General features: G+C 33.6%; 1 protein-coding gene across 1 annotated transcript in view; it reads right to left on the bottom strand.

The window, feature by feature from the left end:
• Positions 1–22,362, bottom strand: part of SEMA3A (semaphorin 3A) — a 366,549-nt gene that overhangs the window by 33,794 nt on the left and 310,393 nt on the right. The window contains 6 exon segments of the mRNA XM_052638692.1: positions 5,277–5,368; positions 9,522–9,741; positions 12,836–12,980; positions 14,479–14,548; positions 14,648–14,762; positions 16,504–16,646. Of these exon segments, the coding sequence (XP_052494652.1) occupies positions 5,277–5,368; positions 9,522–9,741; positions 12,836–12,980; positions 14,479–14,548; positions 14,648–14,762; positions 16,504–16,646 (785 nt within the window).

Here is a 22,362-nt window from a genome sequence, read left to right as displayed (position 1 = left end):
TCTTAGAGAATTAACAGGTAGTATAATTAAAATTAAAGTTAGCTATGTCTAGACTCTTTTCAAACAACTTCAGTGAAACTATCTATAAGTGAAGCTGGTGAATTTTCACACATTTCACATACATCGACAATACAAAATTAAAATGTCTGTAAGGTAGACTGAAATGATCACTTTATATATAAATTGTAAAACAAAACAAACCTCAATATACAAGAAACTCCACTGTGCCATATAATGATTTCAAAGTTCTTAAATTAAGATCCTAGAATCTCTTTATTAAAACCAGCTTGCTTATATTTTGGATCATGAAACAGTTTGGAATAGGATGTGCTACATGCTGCCTGTGGTTGAATTTTAACAGACAATATATTAAGATGACATCCATTTAAATAAGCTGTGTTTTTTTCTGAGCCTAGTTGGTAGTGAATATGACTTCCATTTAAAACAGATGCAGCTTTATAAGCATTTTTTCATGAAACAGGTTTTAATTGCAAATTTAACTGGAGTTCGAGTAAAAATGAAATTAAAAACTTAGCATCTTTTCAAGATTTTCTATGACTCTAATTTGCTATATATATATTTTTCAGATATTTTAAATCTACTCCTTATTAAACTTTCACACTTGCAGAGCTCTTCAACCTGCTGACCCCAGGAGAATCAGACAGCACTCCCTGGATGCTAAGCATGCTGAAGCTCCTTTAGAATAAGTTAACTGACTAGGTTTTGGAAAGCATCAATTATGTTTTACATTTGAATGAAAATTAAACTCTTTCATTTGTTTGCTCAGCTGTTCATGGAATACTGCATAAATTGGGTTTAAAATGAATGCATTATCTATGTAAATGCCTTGCAATCCTTTGCAGTCAATAGCAGTATAAATAAAATCCGCTGTACTAAATGCATTGCAACTTGATGTAACCAGTCACTATATTAAAAGTAAAACCCTACTTGGACTGGAAAAAAAAAATCGCAAGTGCATAAAGAAAAATCAGCATATTTCTAGTTTTATAGCTTTTGAATATTTTTAACAAGGCTTAGATTTAGGATTTTCAAGCAATTATTTTAAATGAGATTGTCATTTATTTAACTAGTTAATAACAGCTACAATTGACTAGTAACCTTAATTAGGAAAACAAAAACACTGATGAAGAAGTTGAGGCTCAACTGACTTTAAACCAATTTGTTTGGAATATCACAGTAATTGAGATTCAATCACAAGTTTATGTTACAAGTAATAATTGAAATAGGTTTGTGTCTTAGTACTTTAATACCATTTTGAATATATGATAGCTATTTAAAGTAATTTCTAGAGTCCTATGAAAATGAAAGTCTTAACTGCTCAATTGTGTCTGACTCTTTGTCCATGAAGTTCTCCAGGCAAGAATACTGAAGTGGGTAGCCACTCTCTTCTCCAGGGAATCTTCCCAACCCAGGGATCAAACCTGTAAATCCTGCATTGAAGGCAGATTCCTTACCGTCTAAGCCGCCTGAGAAGCCAATTTATTTCGTCTCTTATTTCCCAATAAAATTTTACTCTAAAATGGAAATTTTATCATTGAGGAATATTCTTCTTACTATACTCTGATTGGGATTTGATTTCACCCAGAGTAGAAGTATCTTAATGTAACTAGAACCACTGGAATGTCCTGTGATTAGCCAGGGTGTTTTCCTAAAACCAACCTCAAAATGGCAATGGACACAGTACTGGATTTAATTAGAATTTTATATGAGGTTGGTCATTCAGACTAGCAAAGATACATAATGAATATGGTCTTTTGGAGATGATATTATGGTAAAATTAACTGTTTGGTTGACATTAATGTCTTTCTTTTTAAAATCCAAGAGTATCAGATACCACCAGGACCCTAAATCTGTTCCTTGTATATTCACCTTGTCAAATCAACATAGTGCTTCAGTTAACCCTTTTAAATTTTATGTTAAATGGAGTAACTTGCAAGGCTCAAATAAAAATAAGGAAACTATAACATTTCTCTGCTAGTATCAGTATATATAGAAATTGCTTTAATGTGTTATGTTTTTTGCCCTCCTTCCACAAAATTAAACAAAGTTTGACAGTGAAATATTCCAATTGCTAGACCACAATATATGTATGAACTTTGCCTGATAGAATAGAATGTTGAAAGTAAATATTTCTTTAAACTCTGCCCAAATACATTTTGTCTACTTGAGTGCCAAAGAAATAATAATGACAATAATGCATGGCAGAGAATATGGGAGAGAAATGGAATATTTATCTGAGGAAGATGCATCCCTATGTTGCAAACAATCTTTTCATAAAATCATAAACTCATAAATAATCATTTCCATAAAAGCATATTATTACTTATTTATACCTAATTGTTAAAAATTGATAAAGAACCTCTCTCATGACATCTTAAACCATGCAGAAATCATTCAGTAATTATTACAGGTATAATTAGATTGTGTAATCCTTTGGAAATTGCAAAACACTAATAAAATCTAGTAGACATTAAATATTTATGCTTGCAAGATTGTTGGCTTCCCATCTCTGAAGATTTCACTGAAAGTCATTTAACAGCTTGAAGTAGCATTTTTAAACTAAAACTTGTTTTGATTTACTAAAACAAATCTAGATAAGATGTGAAATATCAACTTAAAATCCCAGAGATACAAGGAATGAAAATTAGCTAGAATATAGCATTACTACAAAATTATATATATTCCAATTAAATGATAGAAAAAAGAACCTTATTTAATGGCATGGCATAGCAATACAATTCTATAAGACAAAACTTAATTGTACTAATAATAAATCAAGTACTTGAAACTATGAGGGATAACATGTTAGAAAGAGTCTCTAAGCTAGGTAAGGTCAGAGACCATGTTTATAGTGTTCATCCCTGATTCATTAGAACTTAGCACTGTGCCAGAACAATGGTGGACATGTTTGTTTAGAGTTGAATTAGTAAATGAAACTTGTTATAATAATATACAGTAACTGAAGGGAATATGCAGAGGAACCATGACAAATCCAAAAGTAAAAGATTCTGGAAACAATTAAGAAATTCTAAAGTTAACATAATATTTTAGTATCTCCTATAACTTTATTTGCATGGTGGTGGCAATATAGATTTGCAAAAAAAAATAATTGGTAAAAATTTTTTTCTACTAGAAAATAATATGGGATATAATCAAGCAGGATAACTTGTTGCTGTTCTTGGTTTATCTTCCTCATACTCTGGCACCTCACTTTAAGGAGGGTTTCCCTAGAGAAGACTTCAAACTCCTTTATTTTTAAAATGATTTCTTTATTCATTTAACAAATGCTGGTTGAAAACATATTTTAGGCTCTGGAGACCCAATAATGGATATAAAAAAATTTATATATCTGCCTCTTGCGCTGCTGCTGCTGCTAAGTCGCTTTAGTCGTGTCCGACTCTATGCGATCCCATAGACGGCAGCCCACCAGGCTCCCCCGTCCTGGGATTCTCCAGGCAAGAACACTGGAGTGGGTTGCCATTTCCTTCTCCAATGCATGAAAGTGAAAAGTGAAAGTAAAGTTGCTCAGTCGTGTTCGACTCTAAGTGTCTATAATTTGTTTGCTAAATGTAAATGGACTCTATACAACTGACATTCCATTTGGATAACTGTATTTTTGAATTTGTAGGCTAAAGTATCAATATGTAAATTCTGAAATGGGAGGCAGTGAAAGATAGGAATTAGTCATCATTCTGTAACAGACAAAATAAGGTCCAAGTACTTAATTTTTAAAAATCGTAGTAGAATTATAATGATTGTGTGATTTTAAGACTTAAACCAAGGATTAGCAGAGAAAGCCACTGTAAATGCAGCTTATATTCGCTGTAGACAAACTACAACAAATAAAACTATGTTGACGATAAGATTCTGGGCACAGTAACTAGCGCTGTCCCGGAGAGTCCACAGACAGCGTCTCTAATTCTTCTAGCTTCCTTGTAAGATAGGTATTATTTTCCCTGTCTATACTGATGGGAAAGCGCAGATGTACTGCTTGTGGTCCAAACAGAACTATTATGTAGGTATGATTCAGGAACCTAAGACCTTCCCAGTAGAACATTTCTTAGTTACTACTAGGTGTCTGTGTCATGATTTATCAGTTACATGTTTCAAAGCCAATTACAATTTTACCTGAATCAATATCAATTCGGAACTTGCCATATTTTACTTTATTTTCTCTTCAAACAATTACTGAAATAGGCAGCAAAAGCCCTACTGAGTTAATAAGTACAGGGTTAAAAGAAGTCTTGGGTAGATTTTGCTTACAATCAAAATATTTAATCAACTGAAAATTTCAATACAGGCACTTCACTTTATAGATAAAGTGTCTGAGATTCCTGGAGACTAAATAAGGTAATTTTAAGTTGTGAGACTAGATCCGACATTTCTCATTTTCTGTCCACTAAATAATTCAATTTATTTTTAGTTATAATTGTTTGATTGTTTTTACCTTCTTCTATCAAAACCTGAAATAACACCTTTGATAAGCATCATTTCTCTGTTATGTTTCATAAATAATTCATACCAAGGTGTGCTTCAATTCAAACTTCCTCCTAGCTGATTTTCGAAAAGGAAAAAAGGACTGTGGTATATGTTAAATTACTTTACTTTTCTTCTCTCACTGCAACACATGAACTGCTGCCTCTATCCCCAGTCTTGTATAAACTTAGCTGAGCCATGAGTGATTCACAACAAAGGGACAACTACCAGTACCTTTCTTACTTGTAAAGACTAGGAATTTGTAACAAATTTTCCACCAGTGATATGAAAACCGTCAACATTTTCTTTTGCTAACAAATGATTTCTTTATAAAAATGTGATAAAACAACTCACAAATAAGATTTTTAAAATTACTGAAATGTCTTCATTCCTTCATTCTGAATGTATTTCTTTAATACATTCATGGAAGTCATCTGTCACCCCAGTTATACCATAAAGTGTGAAAGAAGGGATTTGGGAGGCGGGAGGCACACAGAGTTTGTTCAGTGAGGTAACTTATATTAATAGTATAAAATGTAAATCATATAATTTATCACTGAGAAAACAAAATATGAGCCAAGGATATATTTCTTTACATTTTTAGATTTAACTAGCATTGAAAGTTTCAAGGTTTATTTTGTCTAGTCTGGCTTTTTAATTGACAGGCTAATTAGAAGGGTATGCTAGACTACTTGTCCATACCAAGATCAGTGTGCAGCTGTCCTAGGGGAAGGACATATAAGCGAACTTGTTGACACTTGAAATTAAGCAGCACTCACCCGAAAAACTGTCATTTCTTCAAGCAGAACTTCTTCTAAATCATGCCAGGTCTCCTTAGGAATTGAAACTACTTTAAGAACAGTTCCAACATCTTTGAAAGAAAGTACAGAACACCACAATTTAAACAGATCTAAAGAGAGTTTAGTGCTAATAAATTATATCAGTAATTGAATAGAAAGAATGGCATTTTGATGTCAGCATTTTAAAATGTATTTTATTGGTATAGCATTAGTAATATATATTCAAATGTATTTCATGAAACTAGATAAAATGTAAATGTAGCTATGGAATAAAAACAATTGAACTTTTTTAGAAATATATGAAGCTTTGAAGGTGGTTTTATTCTAAACCTGTGTTATTAAATATATATATAATCATTAGGTTGGATTATTTTTATTTTCAATCTCAATTATCAGGTGTCTCAAAAAAAAAAACTAAATTGAAAATAGTATCAACTTGACAGTATAGGGGCTTGTCAAAAAACTAAAATCAGAAGAACCATACTGCTGGGTACATATCAGAAAAGAACCAAGAACACTAGCTTAAAAAGATACATGCACTCCCATATTCACAGCAGTATTATTTACAACTACCAAGGTATGCACCTAACCTAGGTGTCTGTCAACAGATGAATGGATAAAGAAGATGTGGTATGTGTATGCTGCTAAGTCACTTCAGTCGTGTTCGACTCTGTGCGATACCATAGACAGCAGCCCACCAGGCTCTGCGGTCCCTGGGATTCTCCAGGCAAGAATACTGGAGTAGGTTGCCATTTCCTTCTCCAATGCATGAAGGTGAAAAGAGAAAGTGAAGTCGCTTAGTCACATCTGACTCTTCGTGACCCCATGGACTGCAGCCTACCAGGCTCCTCCATCCATGAGATTTTTGTATGTATAATGGAATACTACTCAGCCATAAAAAGAAAGAAATTTTGCATTTATAGCAATATTGATGGACTTGGAGGGCATTATGCTAAGTAAAATGAGTCAGACAAACACTATCTATCTTATATGTGGAATCTAAAAAATACAACAAACTAGAATATGACAAAAGAATAAGCAGACTCACAGATATAGAGAACAAAATGAGTGGTTAACAGTGGGAAGAGAGAATGGGGGAGGGACGGTATAGGGGTAGGAGCAAAAAAGGATTATTATGGGGTTATATGGAATCATCTGTGTGAAACTTTTGAAAATTTAAAGCACTATAGAAACTGAAGAATCTTTCATCCAATAAAAAATAAAAAAGAAGAAAAATTACACTTTGACATGACAAGTTTTTCTCGTTCTTGTCATGAAATCAGGAACTACTATCAATATTTAATATTCAAGCAAAATGGAAGCAATGTTGCCAAGCAACAAAAGTAGTTGAGCTTCAGAGCCCAACTGCTCACCATCTTCCCATGAGGAAGGCTTTAGTACTTACAGGTCCCTAAAAAGGCAGCTCAATGACCATTTAGTGCTAATCTGACTTCTCATAATAAATACTAGATTACTTATTAGAGTGTTTTTCAATATTTGGCCTAATCAATTTTGGCTTTGGTTTAATTAACATATTAACATATTAGAGTGCTTAAAAATTTAAATTTATCATTATAAATAATAAAATAACTGTTAAAGTGAATCCCTTTTAATAGAGATTTCAAGTATTGTTTATTCATTGCTAAAAGATACAAAGTGTTTTAATGATGAGTTGCTATTTTTACTCTAAGTTGGGTTAAGAAGCTACTTGTGTACATGCTCAGTTGTGTCTGACTCTTGCAACCCCCACCAGCATTTCTGTCCATGGAAGTTTCCAGGCACAAATACTGGAGTGGGTTACCATTTCCGACTCCAGGGTCTCTTCCCAACCCAGGGATCTAACCCGCATCTCTTGGGTCTCCTGCATTGGCACGCATATTCTTTACCAACCTTACCAACTATACCACCTGGGAAGCCTACTAATTTTCCAGTATTTAGCGATGCATTCCTATTCTTGATAGAAGAAAGGACAGGGAAAATTCAAAAAATTTGACTCTTTGACATTCCTTTTCATCAGTTATGAAATGGAATTATTTTTAGCTATGGATGGCTCATTTTAATCAAATTTAACAGACAAATTATTTGAGAAGAAAAATCTCGTCTGTAAAAAATGTTACACCATAAAAATAATTCAAAGTATTCATACCCCAGGTAACCATTTTCAGGGGATCAATACGATGTGGTATGTGAGCTCAAGAAAGGCGGCTAGTGTATCCCTTGTAAAGTTTTTTTTTTTTAAGCTGTCTTTTAAGAGGGTCTTTCTATGTTTACAGGACCTTAGACTACTCATAACACCAAAGATTAAAGGTAAATTAGGTTAATCTACTCTGTGCCTCTGATCGGTCTCCAGTATCCAAACATAACCTTATCTGTGTTCCAGATCAAGTTTTACTGAGTAGTATTTCAAACAATTTCACACAAATTGAATCAGATTACTCAACCAGGATCAATGTGTAACTTAGTTAAAAGGTAAAATTACTGTAATCAATTTACTTTGCTGACAGATGACCCTGTTCTGTGCTGACCAATAGCCATCCACACCATCAGATGTTCAACATGCTCATAAAATTGGTTCCTTTAAAGACAGCTCACGTCCCAAGAAGAATTGAAAACTCAAGCTTGGATTTCTTCAGTCAAACTGCCAGAAGCAAGCTTTTGTTGCAGTGACAATGAGTGGGGGACTTTTCAATATTAAAGGCCAGAGGTGAAGAAAAAGGCAAATGCGACTTTATCGAACAAGCTTAACTACTCTGTAGAGAGATCTAATTATAATTTGACATTAAATGACAAACTAATATTTATTGAAGAGAAATCCTATCATCTTATAATTTCTCAAGATATTTATAACCAGAAGTTGATACTTGTAATTCATTGACTTTTACTGAACTCTAAGTCTCACTGGGATTCTTTAATTTGATAGAGAAACTTTCTCCCTCATAAAAGGAAACTATAATGTATTGCTCAGAACCTGACACTGTTACACCTGATAACATTAAGTATTTCACAATTTTGTTATAAAACTTTAAGTCTTCAAAGCACTTACTGCACAGGTGCCATTCCCCTATAGTTAATGCAATTTTTTTCTCTGTTTCTCACCAAGGGAAAATAAATGTTATTACACAAGATTTCAGTGGAGCACTCACTCTGTTTCCCACTGATTTATGTCAGTTAACGTTAATGGAGACCAGGAATTTATTACCTTGGAATCTGACCCTAAGCAGCAAGCTTCAGATTTGTAACTGGCGCTTTCAAAATAGTATTATTAAAGAGAGTAATAGGTTATAGTAGTAATGGAATTCATTCTAAAATATACCTACCTACAAAATGCTTGTTTCTAGTCATATAATTGGTAAGATATACTGTTAAATTTATGCAGCAATGAATCTAAAATGTATATGCTGATTCCTTATGTCCACTTTGTTGTTTTTCTGATGAAGTTTGGTTTGCTTTGTTTTGTTTCTCATTGTATGGTAAACAGACTAAACAAATTTTGTTGCCAAAATTTATTTTCTGGAAGGTTTTTGCACTCTATGATCATTTTAAAGTTCAGATAGTTTTGCATCAATATATTATAGAACATTTATTGACTCTCTTGGGAATTTTATGCATGGTTTGAGCAATATCTTTGTCCTGAAAAACCACTGGTCAAAAAAGAGTTATGACTCAATTATAGACACTGATCACCTAATCATTATCTTTACCTGATTAAATTTATCAACTTTTGATTGAAAAGGAGATTTAAGTTAATAATGTCAACTTGTCTAAAAATATGACACATTAGAATGGGACAATGTTCAGGGTTTTTTTAGTCATTTATCAGAGGTTAACTATACCTTGAGCCCCAGTTCGATTCCTGGGTTGGGAAGATCCCCTGGTGAAAGAATAGTCTACCCAGTCCAGTATTCTGGGCTTCCCTGGTGGCTCAGATGGTAAAGAATCGGCCTGCAATGTGGGAGACCTGGGTTGGATCCCTGTTTGGCAAGATCCCATGGAAGAGGGCATGACAACCCACTGCAGTATTCTTGCTGAGAGAATCCCCATGGACAGAGGAGCTTGACGGGTTACAGTCCATGAGGTCACAAAGAGTCAGACATGAGTGAGTGACTAACACAGCATAGCATACCTTGACAGTGACTATAAAACACTCCCTCCGTTTTTAGTATACTTAATTAGTTAAATGCAATGTTCTGGAAGAACATTTAGAGCTGAAGTTAAAACATTTACCTGTTCCAATAAACATGACATCATACTGGCCATCTTCTGCATCCACTCGATCTACCACAATTTGTGTAAACTGATAATTTACATCTGTTTTGATCATTATCGGCCGGTTATTGATAGGAAATACTGGATTGTACATGGCTGGATGGCTTCTTGCAAATGTTATAACGTCATCAGGAAGGTCTTTTGTAGAGTCAAATCCACCAAAAGTTTTACTGGGACACTATTAAAATAAAGAGAATAATATCTTTTGATTACAATATAATGAATAGGATTATAGTTTATATATTATATGGCCTCAATTGTCTAGAATTTAAATCTGCAAATTTTTTTAAGTAACTGTTAAAATCAAAAATAAAATAATGTTACTTAAGTTAGTAGATATAATATGTAGTATATATTTTCTAAACATATCCTAAGTCTCAATGGGATGTCATCACTTCTCACCAAGAACTATAAATGTATCTAGTGAACTCAGGGTACAGAAGTCTGATGCCTTTTATTAGTGACAATACCATCTACATTACGTTATCAATGAAGAATTTGAAATAGTGAATGAAATATGTTATCACTGAATGTAATTAATCATTAGTTTAGAAAAAGTCAATAATTTTCTTGGATACATTCATATTTCCCTATGATATCATGCTAAACATAAATATGTTCCTTTCAAATTAAGAAAATATAAACTATTCTTTATTGCTTTAATATAACCCTGAAAAAATACTACAAAAGTACCAAAAATATTATTTCATTAATAATTACAGTAACGTTAGGGAAAAGAATATGTGTTACTCAAAGTGTTACCAATTTGTATGGTACAGAAACTGACCAAACACACTGGAGCAAGCAGAAAAGATGATGGCCATAGAAAGCCAGAAAGAATGCAGTGTTGTATACTGCCATGACATCACCTCTGACTTAAATGCTCCATTTAGGGCAATAAAACAGAAACAAGAAAATTCCGATTTTAGTCTGTCTCTTTTTCATTGCATTTAGTTATATGGTAAAAGCTTTTAGAGTACAATATCACCGTTTCTTGCTTTTTTGCCTTACACTTAGGTAATTTCTGCCATTTAGTTTAAGAGTTTGAAAGCTGAAATGTAATTAAGTGGTTCCTGATCTTGCAAGAGGCTTAGAAGGAGAAATCAATTGTCTTTGTCATTACCTTGATACAGATCATTAATAATTCATGAGAAATGAAATAAATAAAACTTGTTTTGAAATGGAAAGAGTGTCTATCTATCTATGAATATATATGTATAGAGTAACCAGATATACACACAATAACACATTAATATTTCAGTTAAGGGATTTAGGGAATTATTTCTGTTTTAGTAAATTAAAAAAATATTTAATGAAATATCAAGTAGCTGTATAGCTGTATAAACTCCTAAAAGAAACAATAAAACATATTTTATGACATTATTTTTTTTTGCTTTTCTACCACCATTTAGAAATAACCTGCAAAAATTTAGAAAATTGCATATTAAGAGATTTATTTATTTTAGATTTTTATCTTATAATTTGTCTCATTCTCTTGCCTAGCTTTTATCATTGTATTTAGTACTACTTAAGCTGTAGGTTTTTGTTTAAAAATAAAGAAAATGCCATTCTATTGACACACTGTTTGAAGGCCACTTACTGTGTTTTTCTCCAGTAGTGTTGATGGAATGGCATATTCTCAGAAGCCCACTTTTGAAATTAATGGATTCATCTGAGTGAATTTTATTCACAGGGCAAGGTGCTATCTCCTCTTGGAAGCCCTTATCTAACTCCTGGCTTAGAGAAGGAATTAAGGCCTTCTGCCTTCTGCCTCCAGCACTTGGTGCAAATTGCTGCCATGATTTTCCATGCTATAACAACTATCTGTGAATAATGGGTGAGAATTCACGCTCTAGAACCAAACTGCCTGAATTAGTCCTGGCTCCTTTCTTTGCCTCAGAGTCTTGATCTGTAAGATGGGGACAATAATTGGGCTACTGAATATAATATATATATACATATAAATAGGACTGACACAAAATAAAATTTTAATTGCTATTAATTCTAAATACACTGTAGACATCTTCAGATCAAATACTCTGCAGCTCCAAATAAAAGCACAGTATCTAATGGAAGACTTTCACCAAGTTTGTTGAAGTAAACCCAGAGCAAGTTTATAATTAGAATACACTGACATTAATTAGTCATAGAAATTAAAAACAGCCATAAGTTATAAAACTGTCCTTCAACAAAGTGAAACAGTTGATCATTAAGAAATGGAGTAAATATCATACGCATTTTTATAAAACCATTTGGCTTCTTATAATCAATGGATATTCTATCTTATTCATTTATTCTTCTGAAAGTCTATTTAATTTTTTATTTACAAAATCCATCAACTAGAAGTAACCTTTATGAAATGCTAATAAGTAATTTTAGCAATACAGAAAACAAATAAGATTAAAAAGCATTCTATGTCCAATAAAATCATATAAAAACAGCATTTACTTGAATTAAACAATAAAACTCATGTGAAATTAAACAAACAAATTTAAAGAACAAGTTTTTTCATCATATGAAATTATTTCCTTAAAGATTTTTAGGGTTAGAAAATGTTGCACTGGATGAATCCCTACACATATTTTAGAACTTCTGACATCATATTGATGAAACTTTGCTTACTTTTGACCATATTGATTTTTTTCTTTTTTTATCCCTACTTTAAACTGTAGGCTTAAATCTGGTTTTATTATGAGCTCTGTCCAATTTTTTTGAGCTGGAGTGTGCCTAGGATTGCTGGAGGAGAGGGGCCAGTGAGAGTAGACAGCATCTGTTAAAATATGGGGGCCCTGTTCCATGAGGTATTTTTATTTCTTGCATATCTTCTTTACCTATTTGAGGGATTTTCACAGGAAGAAAATACTGGTTAAAAACGTTTTCCTCCTATTTAATGGCAATTCTTGAGCCTTCACCACGATCAAAGAGAACAAGTCCAGGTATATCTTAACTTTCTCAGCTCTCCATGAAAGCCATTTTTACTATATCCCTTTCAGAAAAGAAAATAAGAAAAGCTATCTGTTCAGTTTCTATTTTTCAGAAATTATGGGTAATAACTACTGGTAGGCACTGAACTTAAACACTGATGCCTCTGAAGAACACATTGCTAAAAGCGGAATTTCAACGTATCAGACAAAATCCTCATCTTGCTTTCATTTATAGTCTTGGAATCATTCTTTTTTATAATCTGCACTAAATATGTGCATAGCTGCTTTTTTGTTAAGTCTTCAGCATAAATGTACTCATTTCCTGTCTTGAACACCTAGGTCACTTACAGTTCCTGGTCGTGGGTAAGGGACTCTTCCTTGATAAGGCACCCACTGGTAGTTGGGACCATCCCTGTGAGCATATGGTCCAAGGAACACCCTTCTCACATCACTCATGCTATACATGCACACGGCTGACCCCTTGAAGATGTTACTAAAAAAGAGAGAACAAATACAGAATTTCATTTTTATACAGTGACAGAGCTATTTATGCTGATGTCTTAAATTTCAGATAGCAATTATCAATACCTGAACATAAATTCTCAAATAGTGTTTAGTATTTTTAAAGCTGCATGTATATATATTTTAATAAGATGTAAGAGAACAAATTATCATTGCTCAAAATTAGAAGGCATGGATGAAACCATCTTTAGTACTAATGTGTGCATGCTTAGTTGCTTCAGTCATGTCTGAGTCATGTCTGACTCTGTGTGACACTATGGACTGTAGTCTTCCAGGCTCCTCTGTCCATGGGATTCTCCAGGCCAGAATACTGGAGTGGGTTGCCATGTCCTCCTCCAGGGGAACTCCCGACACAGGGATCCGACTTGCATCTCTTACACCTCCTGCATTGGCAGGCAGGTTCTTTACCACCAGCGCCACCTGGGAAGCCCCTAAGTACTCACAGAATATATGTATTCATGTCATAAACAGACAATATATGATACAAATATGTACATTCATATCATGGTACTTTAAAAAATTAAGTGAATATGTCCAATCAAATTTTAATGGTTTTAATACTTACAGAATAAATCAGTGTTGGACATTGTAGCTTAATCTTTCTTTATGCTATCACAGTCCTTTGCAGCACTTTTCCTGACTTTTGATTTTAAATTATTTCCCTTTTAAACATTTATACATATCCAAATACATAACACTATTTATATATTAAATATATATTTAATTCAGCAACTCCAGGTAATATAAACTTCATGCTGAAGAGAACAGTCAGAAAATAAGCTGTTTGATTGACAGCAAGAGCTTTGAGGGAGATGAAAATGAGGAAAGGAGGAGGGGAAGAGAGAGGGAGGTGGAGAAGAAGGAGGGAGATGGAGGAGGTGAGGGAGATGGAGGAGGTGAGGGAGAAGGAGGCTAAGGACAAGAGAGAAGAGAAAGGAGAGAAGAGGAAAAAAAGATTTTTCACCCTTAGTTTATATTACTATAAACTGTTAACAAAATGTAGATTTCTTTTTTTTTTTAATTTAAAAAAAAAATTTTATTTTTACTTTATTTTACTTTACAATACTGTATTGGTTTTGCCATACATTGACATGAATCCACCACGGGTGTACATGAGTTCCCAAACATGAACCCCCCTCCCACCTCCCACCCCGTATCATCTCTCTGGATCATCCCCGTTCTATGTTTATAATATTTTATATTTCATTCAAATTTTTCAAGTCAAAACTATACATAGGGCATGGCATGCATTTCATTGTTAAATTTATAGCAATGACCTTCTTTGCTAAAATTTATGTATAAAATGATTTACATCATGACTTATTTCAAGCACCTAAGAATGCACAAGAGCTCAAAGGTTAAGCCAACATTGTTCTTTCAAAAACATATTTTCACAAATATGGACACTTAAAACAGTGTCCAAAGGACATGGATTTTCTATGATAATAAGAGAATAAAATGCTCTTTACCTGGAAGTTGTAAATACTCCATATACAACTGGATTTTTAGGATCTTTAGAATTCATCAGGAATACATCCTCTGTTTAAAAATAAAATTAGGGAAATTTGCATTTCTGAAGGTTATGGCAAAGCCTGAACAAGTATACTCTATGCAACATCAACATCATTATCTACTTACGCAATTCATCAAAATGAGTGTCGATGCCATTTGGGCCTGGCACTGAGCAAATGAGACGAGCTTTGAGGAATGTTGTCCATTTATTCACCAGACTTCTGTGGCCCCCAAAGTCATTCTGAATGGAGGGAATAACGGTTTTAAAAACTGTGCGTGCAAATGATAATTTAAAATATTAGTTTAATTGTCTCGTATCTTTCGTATATGAAACATACACAAAATGCAACTCCTCATTTTTCAAAATTGATAAATGAATTTTAAATGACTAGATATAAGTAACTGCATTCTCATCCTACTGTTGGTGCAATCTATTCATTCAAACCTAATTCAAGGAGTGACTTATAATAAATACCCCTTAGCATTAAACAGTCACTGTACTTTTTCCATTCTGTGACCACTTTGCAATGGACAATATTACTCTTGTGTCTGTTTTGCCTGCTTTAAGTCTCTCTCTCTTACGTAGTAAGATTTAATCCATCTAAGTAAGCTGGTTCATGGAAATAAGCACATTTGCACATAGTAGCACTTCATGAGTCTTTATTGAATGAAAGAATAACTGCATGCCTCATAACCCAGACTCAAAATACAACAGAAAAGCATGCTAAACATTAAATATTTTTATAAGTTCAAACAGTTGAAACAATTCTGACTTTATAAATAGCATGTTGAAAAAAATATCAGAAAAATTTTAGTAAAGAAGTCATTCCAGAGGAACATATTGAAAAAGTAACTGCTTATTGAAAATGAAAATTAAACTGTAACTCAATGTAGCAATAAACTCTATTATGATGATATGCTTTTACTGGTAACTTCTAGACTTTTAAAATAGTATTTATGTGCATATTTTTGAAGAAATATCTTTTCCTCAAAATTATAACACTGATTTATATTTTGTTTATATGACTTTATTTAGTATAAAGATTTTTTTTAACCCTTGTAAGTAGTGCTTTTAATGATGCTCTATATTTTGTGGAGAAAAGATTCTCATATATTCATATATCATTTGTATGTTTCCAGATCATTAAAACTTATAATTTTCCAGTAATTTAACATACTAGATAAATAATTAAATCATGATTGTGGAACAAAAGAGGTTATGCCCCTCTTCTAAGATAGGGATTTGTAAAATTTCATTATTTTTTAAAAAATAATTTCATTTGAAGACAATAATTGACTTTGTCCCTATGATTTTCTTGAGATGAAAGGTGCTTTAATAATACAATAATAGTTGGCTTTAATCATATTGCATATATACTATATTTTACAGTATAGAGGGTAAGAACAATACTGTTACCATAAGTATTTACTGACAAATTTTTTTAACCTTAAGTATTTACTGACAAATTTTTTTATTCTGTCTAACATTATAATGCATCTCACATCCAATTTTGTGCCATACAGCATATGAAAGCTCACAGCTTCAAAATTATGTATGTTTGCTTTGTATGTGCACACTGAATGCAATAAATTTATAAAAATAAGCTATATTGTTTTTTCTTTTATATTCACACTTTAGCTATTTCCAACAAAATATATTCATTGAAAACCTACACACTGTAGGAAACTTTACTAGGTCTGAGAATACAAAAACTATTTTCCAAGGGAATATAAAAAATTATTTCTCTAGAATTTTAAACTAGCATTACTTAATGTACTTGTGAAATAGTATGTGGCAACCTCCACCTGCATGTTTGACTACAAGGTTATACATAAGCAACTATAATATGTTTTTGCCATTTAAATATTTATAATGATCAGGCAGGCTTTTTAGCCTTATTTTTATTATATTTGTACAAAGATGGGAAAGGAGAAAAAAACTGTGATTAGACAATGATGCTCTCATTTTCTCTTTACCTCACCTTGCATATCTGACCTATTCTAGCGTGAGTGGCTTTTCCAGTGTGTTCTCCATCTATTGCGTTTTCACGGAAGAAAAAGTACACTTTGTCATCTTCAGGGTTGTCACTCTCTGGGATGAGGTGGGCACTAATGAACCTTGGATCTGAGAGACAAATTATAGCACATATATTAATTCACAATTGGGTAAATAAGATCATTCATTATAGTCTATTTTCAATTTTCTTTTAACTCCTATTTGACATATTTCAAGAGCTAATTTTCCTTGGTTCACTCCTTTTCAGCAGATGCAAACTGTTCTTTATGCATTTTAAAGTATGTTACAAATCACTTATGTTTCAAAAAATTATTTTTTTTCCAATAAAAATCAGGAATAGATACAGAAACCCTCAGTGTAGCCAGACAATGCAGATGCATTATTGGATATTAAAATATTTTGTAAACTGGAAGAGCTATCAAGCATCACTTATTGCCATCATCATTGTTATTCTTTTTTTTAAGCATAAAATAGTTTAAATCACACTACCAATTGGTCTATTCCCCTTTCCAGTAAAAACTGTGTGGGAAGAGAGAGGTGAGATTCCTATAAAACAAAGCAAACCAAGTTCTCTCAAGTTGTACCCCATCTCACTAAGTGGGAATGCCATTTACTAGATACTCAAGCTCCAAACCCTGGCATCACCCTTGAGTTCGCTGTGTCTCCACAGAATAGGTCAGTGCGTATCTCTGATACATCACTACTTCTCTAAACCCTCCTATATCTTTTTGAATCACTGGCAGTAAAACACAAACTCCTTACAGTAACGAAGCCATCTATGACGGTCCCTGCTACTCTTCATGCCTTCTCTTCTACCTATTCTTCCTCCCATACCTTACTCCTAGCCAAGTATGCCAATCCCTTCCTGGTTCTCAAATAGGTTCAGTTCAGTTCAGTTGCTCAGTTGTGTCTGACTCTTTGCAACCCTATGGACTGCAGTATACCAGGCTTCCCTGTCCATCAGCAACTCCTGAAGCTTGATCAAACTCATGTCCATCAAGTCAGTGATGCTATCCAACCATCTCATCCTCTGTCATCCGCTTCTCCTCCTGCCTTCAAACTTCCCCAGCATCAGGGTCTTTTCCAATGAGTCAGTTCTTTGCATCAGGTGGCCAAAGTATTAGAGCTTCAGTTTCAGCATCAGTCCTTCCAATGAATATTCAGTACTGATTTCCTTTAGGATTGACTGGTTTGATCTCCTTGCAGTCCAAGGGACTCTCAAGAGTCTTCATCACCACAGTTCAAAAGCATCAGTTCTTTGGTGCTCAGCTTTCTTTAATGTCAAAATCTCACATCCATACATGACTACTGGAAAAACCACAGCTTTGACTATATGGACCTTTGCCAGCAAAGTAATGTTTCTGCTTTTTAATATGCTGTCTAGGTTGGTCATAGATTTCTTCCAGAAAGTTATAATCAAGCAAAAGTGATGATAGAAGAATAGATAAAAACAAAGCAAATGGTATTTTGTACTTATAGATATTCTCTTAAGTTGGTATCATGGTCTGTCTCTAAAATATGTGAGGATAATTATCATCTTACACAAGTGGATTCTAGTGGGAAATCAAGCAAGTTATCATGTATAACATTGTTAAAAGGCCTTCAATCCGGTTATCTCTTTAGTACCTGACACTATACGCACAGAGTATTTGGTAGCCAAATTAAATCTGACATAACTTCAGATATGACAAAAAGTACCATTATACACAGAAAATAATAAACATATTACAATAGAAAAAGAGAATATCGAAGAAAAACAAAGTCAATTTAATGTGACTTGGCTATAAGAAATTTAGATCATTATCTTGAACAAAATATTCACTCTAATTTCAAAGTAAATCAGGTCTTTAGTTGATGTTTTCCAAAAATTTAAAAGAAGCCATTCTTTTAATATATTGAATTTAGAAAATCTTATATACATTTATTTTTTGGCCCAAACCTTTGCTCACTATTCATTTTCTATTTCTCAGGAGCCCAAAATTTGCCTTTCTCTTCCTTGCCCCTCTCTGTCATTCTCAGTCTGTTTCTCTCCTCTCTGGTGAATCCTCCTCTTTATCTAATCCAGTCATTCTAATTGTCTTCCTTATCATCCTAGAACTTCTTGGCCTCCTCAACCTCCAGTTACCTGCCTATACAACCCCAGAACTTTCCTCTCTCTGTCTTCATACCTAAGCAAGGATGAAGAAAATCATATAGTCTTTGTAAATGGATGTACATACATTCAAACTATTTATCCTAAATGCTAACGTTGCTAAGGAATTATTTTATTTACTTTTAGTGACTCACTTTAGACTTATTATCTGCTGCTGTTTAAAATCATTCTCACTGTCTTCAAAATAACTAATGGATCATCTCTCAATTTATCCTCCAAAGATGGATTATTTATCTGCTATACCACTGAGATCAAAGCCATTTAGTAAGAACTCCCTTCTTTTGCTTCCTTCCCCACCCAGTCTTTCTTTACTTCCATTCTGTGGAAGAATGACTGCTCTTCCTTTATATGTGTAAGGCCTCTCTCTATTTGCTCTCAATCCAGTAATCTACAGACTGTTGGTTGCTCCAATAAACAATCTCCCTTCTTCATACAATCTCTCACTATTTGTATTTTCATTTATCAAATATTTCCTAAGCACTTGCTCTGTGCTCCTAATTGTGGAGGATCAGGGGAAATGTTTTCTACCTACATGGTGCTTACTGTCTGTGAGAGAATACCAACAATTAAACACAGAAATTATTAAATTGCACATAATTTGCAAAAATAGAGAGTTTGAAATGACTGTAATAAAAAATGAAGAAAAAACTGATCTTGCTTTGATGGAATTAGGGAAAGTTTTTCTCAGAAGAAATGACATACAATTCAAGACCTGAAGAATATCTAGGAGTTTCCCAGGTAGAAGGAACACAGGTGCGAGGTTACAGAAACCACAGAGAATTTTACGCAACAGAGGAGGGAGGTGGTCAGAGATGATTACAGAAAGTTAAGCCACAGTAAGAAGGAAGTTTATTGTTCAGTAGTTTATTTTCCTAATGGCTAAAAGGGAAACCAGTAAAGTATTTTAAACCTAGTAATGACATTATCAGGTTTCTATTTTTAGAAGATCACTAGCTTCTGTAGGAAAAAATACATATATACTGAGGCAAGAATGAAGGCAAGAAGATTACTTTGAAGGCTGGTTAGAAATTATGGTGATGTGGACTTGTATCACAGAGGAGACAAATGCAGAGACTGTGAAAGTAGAAAAAATGAATTACGTTCACTGATAAGACATTGGATATGAGAAGCAGTAAGAAAAATCATGGACAAATTAAAGAAACAGTTGATTTATTTTATTATTTTTTTCTTTTTTATTTAAATTTTTATTTTTACTTTATTTTACTTTACTATACTATATTGGTTTGCCATACATTGACATGAATCCACCACGGGTGTACCTGAGTTCCCAAACATGAACCCCCCTCCCACCTCCCACCCCATATCATCTCTCTGGATCATCCCTGTGCACCAGCCCCAAGCATCCTGTATCCTATATTGAACATAGACTGGAGATTCGTTTCTTACATGATAGTATACATGTTCCAATGCCATTCTCCCAAATCATCCCACCCTCTCCCTCTCCCTCAGAGTCCAAAAGTCCACTTTACACATCTGTGTCTCTTTTGCTGTCTTGCATACAGGGTCATCATTACCATCTTTCTAAATTCCATATATATGTGTTAGTATACTGTATTGATGTTTTTCTTTCTGGCTTACTTCACTCTGTATAATCGGCTCCAGTTTCACCCATCTCATTAGAACTGATTCAAATGTATTCTTTTTAATGGCTGAGTAATACTCCATTGTGTATATGTACCACAGCTTTCTTATCCATTCATCTGCTGATGGAAATCTAGGTTGTTTCCATGTCCTGGCTATTATAAACAGTGCTGCGATGAACATTGGGGTACATGTGTCTCTTTTGAAACAGTTGATTTAAACATCTGGTTGGATAAGGGTGATTTACTGAGATGGAACAACTGAGGAGAATAGATTTGAGAGTGGAGAAGGAAGACTAGCCCAGTTTAGTGCATCTTTGGTGGGACATGCTTTTGAAGTTATCCCTTAGATCAGGAGATACAAGAGTTCTTTCCCCACTGGTAGTGTTCTTAATGTTAATCAACAGGAACCACCTCATCAGCCAATTGATTACTCATCCTCCTTTGGTCGTCATCACCCATTGGCACAATAAAGCAGTCACATCTTTCCAAAAAATTTTTTTGTTTTTCTGGCTTGTGCCTTTTTTTTTTTTTGACTCTGAACCTCAATTGTTAATAATAATCTTCACCATTTCCTTTGGGACTATTTTTCCTAAAACCCTAAATATATATGTTCCTTAAATTTATTTTCAGACACCTCTTATTTCCTTCTATTCCTATAAATAAAGCCATCTCCTAGTATTTCTTCTACTATTTTAATATTCTTAATTTTATTATATTTTTAAAGTTTTTTCCTTTGGGAATTTATTCACTTTTGTAGCTTGAAGTATCACCAGACTACATCAGCCTTTTTTTTCTTCCTATATTCAATTCTGCATTTCAAAATTTTGGCTACAATATTCTACTTAGATATCTTATTGCAACTTAAATTCATTATGCCCAGCAAAGAACTCTTCAACTTTTCTTTAAAAACTGTTTCTGCTCATACTTTTCCATTTTGGTTAATGTGAAGATCAGTACCTAGATATAAATGCTAGTTTACCTTAAATTGCCTCCGTCTCCTGCAGGACTTCTGTTTGGTACTCTAAATTTATTTTCAAACGTATTCTTGCTATAATTTTCGTTTCTTTTCCCTGTTTTATAGCATTAACTTTGCCAGCAAAACTCAGTCTTTTCACTTTACAGTTATATTTTTGGAATAATCTAACTTATACATGTATTATCTATTTCTTCTAAGGCATCTATCCATACAGTGCTACAAAAATAAGTACAAATGCATTTATACCATGTATTTTTAAATAACAGATTTCAAATGTCATAGGATATGACCACCATAAATCAAAATGTGGCAACCAGAAAGGGCTATAGGGCTGATACTATTCCAGGTCAGTAACAGGGCTAAAAGTAGATACTACATTTATCAATACATATGCTCAAGATGGACCATGATTTTGGCTCAGAGCTTTCTAGCAAGAAGAGGAAGTGGGAAACCTTGTCAGCTGCATTATTCACAGTCTCTAATAAAGACAATAAACTAAAGGCAAGCCACACCATTCATGGACTAAAACCTTTGACTTATCTTTCAGTAGAACCAACCACATTTCCCTTTATTAACTCCTTAGCAAGCCCACATATCATTCCAGAAAACACCACATCTACCATCTTCACAGTCATTTAGTTCACATAACATGAAGGAAAATTTGCTTCTATCTCTTCTAAATCATTTAATTCTTTTTTTTCTTATGATGCTCACCTTCATTTTTTTTATGACAGGCATTTGTCCATTATTTCTCCCTCTCTTACCTTCAGCTTCTAATAGACCAAAAATTCCCCTAAGCATATTGTGAATCTATCTCACTGCAGCTACCTAAATGCATGCCCTTATCTCTTCTGCCCTGGCACCCACATTCATGTTTTCCCTGCCTGTGGCCTTACCTTCTTCAATCCACCTTGTACATTCTACCTCCTTTTAACATATAAACTCTTTCCTGGCACCTGGTGCATGTTCCTCAATTAGAATCCATAAAACTCTGTTTAATGATGTATTTTCTTTCCTCTTTATTCTTGTAAGGTGATCTCCCTATTTTCCCCCTATTTCTTCCAGTCTAAGCATAATTTCTCAAACAGAACA

The sequence above is a fragment of the Budorcas taxicolor genome, chromosome 4, assembly GCF_023091745.1.
Source record: "Budorcas taxicolor isolate Tak-1 chromosome 4, Takin1.1, whole genome shotgun sequence".
Lineage (NCBI taxonomy): Eukaryota > Metazoa > Chordata > Mammalia > Artiodactyla > Bovidae > Budorcas > Budorcas taxicolor.
The sequence above is the reverse complement of the archived record's forward strand: the minus strand, read 5'-3'. Positions and strand labels throughout refer to the sequence as shown.